This window comes from Rutidosis leptorrhynchoides, chromosome 7 (assembly GCF_046630445.1).
Source record: "Rutidosis leptorrhynchoides isolate AG116_Rl617_1_P2 chromosome 7, CSIRO_AGI_Rlap_v1, whole genome shotgun sequence".
Classification (NCBI taxonomy): Eukaryota; Viridiplantae; Streptophyta; class Magnoliopsida; order Asterales; family Asteraceae; genus Rutidosis; species Rutidosis leptorrhynchoides.
The window spans coordinates 109857593-109862304 of NC_092339.1; the positions used below are offsets into that span (position 1 = coordinate 109857593).

Here is a 4712-nt window from a genome sequence, read left to right on the forward strand (position 1 = left end):
ACATCTTGTCAATGGAATGTACCTATTCTATTTATTACATAACAAGCAACACAATTAGGGTGGATTACAAACCACCCCAAATTGACACCTAGTGCAATTTTGACCCAATTGCACTTCCAAGCACAACCAATGCCCAAATGTAAGCTGGGGTGTTACAGAATGGTATCAGAGCCACTCATGTGCCGTTGGGGGTGGTGGGGCAAACCTCATCGAGGACGATGAGTCCCTGAGGAGGGGGGTGATTGTAACACCCTAGGCAAATCCCACATCGCCCACAGACATGAGTGATCATGGAATTATAAGGTAATAATCACGCTTAAATGACACAACGCGTTTTGGGGCCACAGGCAGAGCGGGTGTGCGAGTGCGTTGTGGTTAAGCATGCTCGGGCGAGATCATTACCAGGATGGGTGACCTCCTGGGAAAGTGCTTCTCGTATGTGGTCGCCAAGAAAAATCCGTGCGCATGTGGGCAAAGCGGACAATATTGTGGTCATGTTAAGCTGGGGTGTTACACCAAACTAACCAATAATCACTTAACACTAGTGAAAATGGTCCTATAACGCTAATTAAACCAAAACACAAGTGTTAAACACTTGTCTTCCCCAAATTAACTTACAAACCCTAATGTTGACCCATTTCAAAATCAAGCTTCAACAGTACTCTTAAAAGTTTAAAACATCAACACAATCACTAGTTTACACCTCTACTAGTGATTATCACTAACATTTAGGCCTAAACATGGTCAATTAGTCTTCCAACCTAAAACCCACCAACAATGAGTCTAAACCCACTTACTAGCAACAACAAACTCAATTTATGAGCATCAAAGGGTTTCTCATTAATTTAAGCTCAAACCTTAACTTCGAAAATCAAATTAACAAATGAAATTTAGAGTTATAACTTACCACCACTACCAAAATGTAGCCAAGAACGAGATGAATAACCTTAACACTTGCACTTTGAAGAGATTTCCACTTCTCCTTCTCCAAACCAAACTTTTTCACTCTAAAAATGGGTTTCTCTCACTATATAAGATGAGAGGGTTTTGTGTGGGTGAAAATGAGATCCAAACTGAGTTCTAGATCAGTTTTGATGACTCCAACCCGACCCCCAAGTGAAAAGACCAAAACACCCTCATTTAACCTCAAAAAAGAGGTTAAAATCGTCCCTGTCTAACGAATCTCGTGATCGCGAGGGTCCAAATTGCACTAGCAAAATTGCAACACCACCCGGCTGTTTCCCTGACTTCATCTCGCGGTTTTGAAACTCCAAAAAAATGTTGTTCGAAAAAATGCATCGCGTGCCCGCAATTCATTGGCTCGCGACCGCGAGCTGTCTCCATCAGATTTTTCTTCATTTTATTGTTTATACGATTCACATTCAATCTACGTTTAACGTTCCACGAGCTTCACTACAAGGCTAGGAACCTAAACACCGTTCAGGGTAACATGTTACAAAAAACGGGGTGTTGCAGGTTGTGTTGAACTGGAGGAGGTAGTAGTGTTTGGTGAATAAGTAGGAGGTGAGTTTGAGGTGGAAGATGTTGGTTGGTGAAGAGAATGAGATGGAGATTATGTTGAAGGTGGTGAATAAGAATTGTTAGAGTTGGATGTATCTGTAGAGTTTGATGTGGTGTAGCTGGATTTAGAAGATGAGCTAGGAGTAAGCAATGGGTCAGGTGGTAAGTTTAACCCATTTAGTTCATAATAAGGTAGTTAATGTAGTGGAATGGGTGAGGTGGTTTTATCAGTAGTAGACTCGAAAGGGAATACATGTTCATTAAATGTCACATTCTACTAGTGAATATTTTTTGTGTGTTCAAGTCATAGAGTATGTACTCTTTTTGTGTGATGGGATAACCCAGAAGAGCAGAGGGGATAGACCTAGCTGCAAATTTGTCATTTGAGTGGGTGTGAGCATTGGCAAGACAACCAATAACTTTGAGATTTGATAGGTCAGGAGGTGTATTGTAAAGGATTTCATAAGGACTGTGGTTGTTTAGAGGTTTGGTGGGGAGTCTGTTGATGATGTAGGTAGCAGCAAGAATGCAGTAGCCCCAAAGATGTATGGGTATATGTGATTGGAATCTAATTGCCCTAGCTACTTCAAGTAGTTGTTTGTGTTTTCTCTCAACCCTAGCAATTTGTTGGGGTGTGTAAGGGCAATTGGTTTGGTGTATGATGCCATTTTGGTTAAAGTATTCATGTATTGAGCTGTTTAGGAATTCTAGGCCATTATCAGTCCGAATTGTCTTGATTGTGGTTTTGAATTGATTTTGTACATATGTGTGGAAGGATTTAATGTGAGATGTGGCTAGTGCTTTGGTTGAGAGAAGATAGGTCCATGTGGCCCTTGAATGGTCATCAACAATTGTAAGAAAGTACTTGCAATTGTGCATTGTGGTATATTTGTAAGGTCCCCAAATATCTATGTGAACAAGTGAAAACAAAGAAGAAGAATAAGATGTGGTGTCATTGAAAGGTAATTTGTGTTGTTTACTAGTGTACATATAGTACAATTGTTTGAATTTAAGTTACACTTTATTAAAGATGAAATGGAATCTATTCATTTTAAAACATGAAAGGAAGAGTGCCCAAGTCTTGCATGCCAGAGTTGAGCTTCAGTTGAGGTAGATGATGAAAGAGTAGAGGTGGTGCGATTGACAGAATTAGATGTCTTGTTGAAGCAGATATAGACCATTACAGAGGGTGCCATGTGCAATCCTCTTCTGGTGGTCCAGAAAATAGCATGATAAAGGAGTGAAAAGAACAGATAGTGATTGGTGTTTCCCTATTTTACTTACAGAAAGTAGATTATAAAGAAGGTAGGTATGTAAAAGACATCATGTAGGGTGATAGCATGATTAAGTTGTAGAGAACCACAATGGGTGACTATAGTGTAATGGTCATTGGGCAAAGTTGCATGAATTGGAGTACATGGGTGGACATTGTGCATAAGTGTGAGTAAAGTGGAAACATGTTTAGTGGCACCACTGTCCACAACCCAAGCACCTTTCAAATGATTAACAATAGAAGCAATAAACCAATATTTTTGAACAATGATATGAAAGGAAATTCTGTGTATACCTGCTTATGCTTGAGTGTTTGATTGCATCATCATGAGTACTTGGTTAAGTTAATTCTGAAGTTGGTCCATTCTTGCACTCATTACCATATCATTTGAAGTGGATTCATCATTGTTGATGTTGATTGAGTTGATATTATTGACAGACCTCATGGCAGTTGTGTTGTTAGGTTTAATTGGAGGCTTGTATTTGTCATGTAAGGGGTGGCCAATAGGATAGCTAACTAACTTGTAGCATTCATCCTTGGTGTGACCTTCAAGGCTGAAATTATCACAAAAGATACCTTTCTTGAATGTGCTTTTCCTCTCATAAGTCTGTGTTATAGTGTTTGTTTGAGTTGTTTTTTTATGTGCTCCATCTTGATGAGTAATTTGATTGAGCAGAGAGTGCAGTTGCATTGGTAGGTTTAATAGAGTTGTGTTCCTTTTGCTTTTCTTCCTGCCTTATCATGCCATAAGCCTTGGTATCTAATGGCATAGGTTGCATTAGCAGTATCTGGCCCCTAACATTGGAAAAACATTCATCCAATCCCATGAGAAACTGAAATAACCTTTTTCCTTTGATCCCTTTCACCACTAGTTCTACCATTCTCACAGTTGCAGGTATATGTGCAGGTGTATGGAGCTTCAAGTGCATCCATCTCATCCCAAAAACCTTTTAACTTGCGATAGTAAATCTCAACTGAATTACCTTCTTGTTTTAATTTAGTGATCTCATTAGCTAATTGAAATATCGTGTGTCCATCTAATTGTGCATAATGTTCTTGCAGTTCCTTCCATAGCTCAGCTGCATTGCTAACAAGATTGAGTGAGTTACTGATCTGATCTGTGACTGTATTGAGGATCCATGAGATGATCATATCATTCGTTCTTTCCCATAGTGCTTTGATGTTTGATATTGCATCTGGTTCTGTACGTTCTCCAGTAACGATTTTCAGCTTATTCTTAGCATTGAGTACTATCATGATTGATCTTCTCCAGGAACTGTAATTATCAAATCCTGTGAGTTTCTTAGAGATGAGGATTAGGCCAGGGTGATCTTGTTGATGAAGATAGAGAGGATGATTTGGTGAATTGATATCTTCTTGTAGCGATGAAACAGTGATCGACATTTCTGAGCTTCGATTAAGGTGATTTGGCGTATTGATTCGATTTGTTGTAGAGATGATGAAATTCAGATGATTAGTGAGCTAATCGAAGGTAGAATTTGAGTTAGAGTGACTGAATGTGAGTTGATTTGATGTTAATTTGATGCGGAAGTGTGAAGATGAATCGATTTGCAGGCTCAATTGATCGGAGTAATGGCCAGAATAATGGCCGGAGTGATGATCGAAGCAGTAGAACTCCGCTCTGATACCATAAAAGTAACAAAATTGTAACAAACTTTGTAACTGTATGGATTGAATAGAAAAGCTTACTTGTTTACAAATGAAATATATATAAATACTAGTAGCTAGCTGATTACACTAACACTAACAACCTTGACTAATGTTGACTAGTGTTGACTATTCTATCTATAATTCTATACATATAAATTAACTATACAAGTCCAGTGGGTGTTAGATATCTTCTATGCCTCAATGCTTGACTAGAGATGGTTGCAGTTCCATTAAAACAAAACATTCG

The 4712-nt window shown here is 38.8% G+C and overlaps 1 protein-coding gene across 1 annotated transcript; it reads right to left on the reverse strand.

Annotated features, from left to right (window-relative positions):
* Positions 1 to 3607: 3607 nt before the first annotated feature.
* On the reverse strand, positions 3608 to 4198 carry LOC139859513 (uncharacterized). The gene has a single exon (XM_071848296.1). It carries the CDS (start codon positions 4196 to 4198, stop codon positions 3608 to 3610), a length of 591 nt encoding a protein of 196 aa, XP_071704397.1.
* Positions 4199 to 4712: the final 514 nt, after the last annotated feature.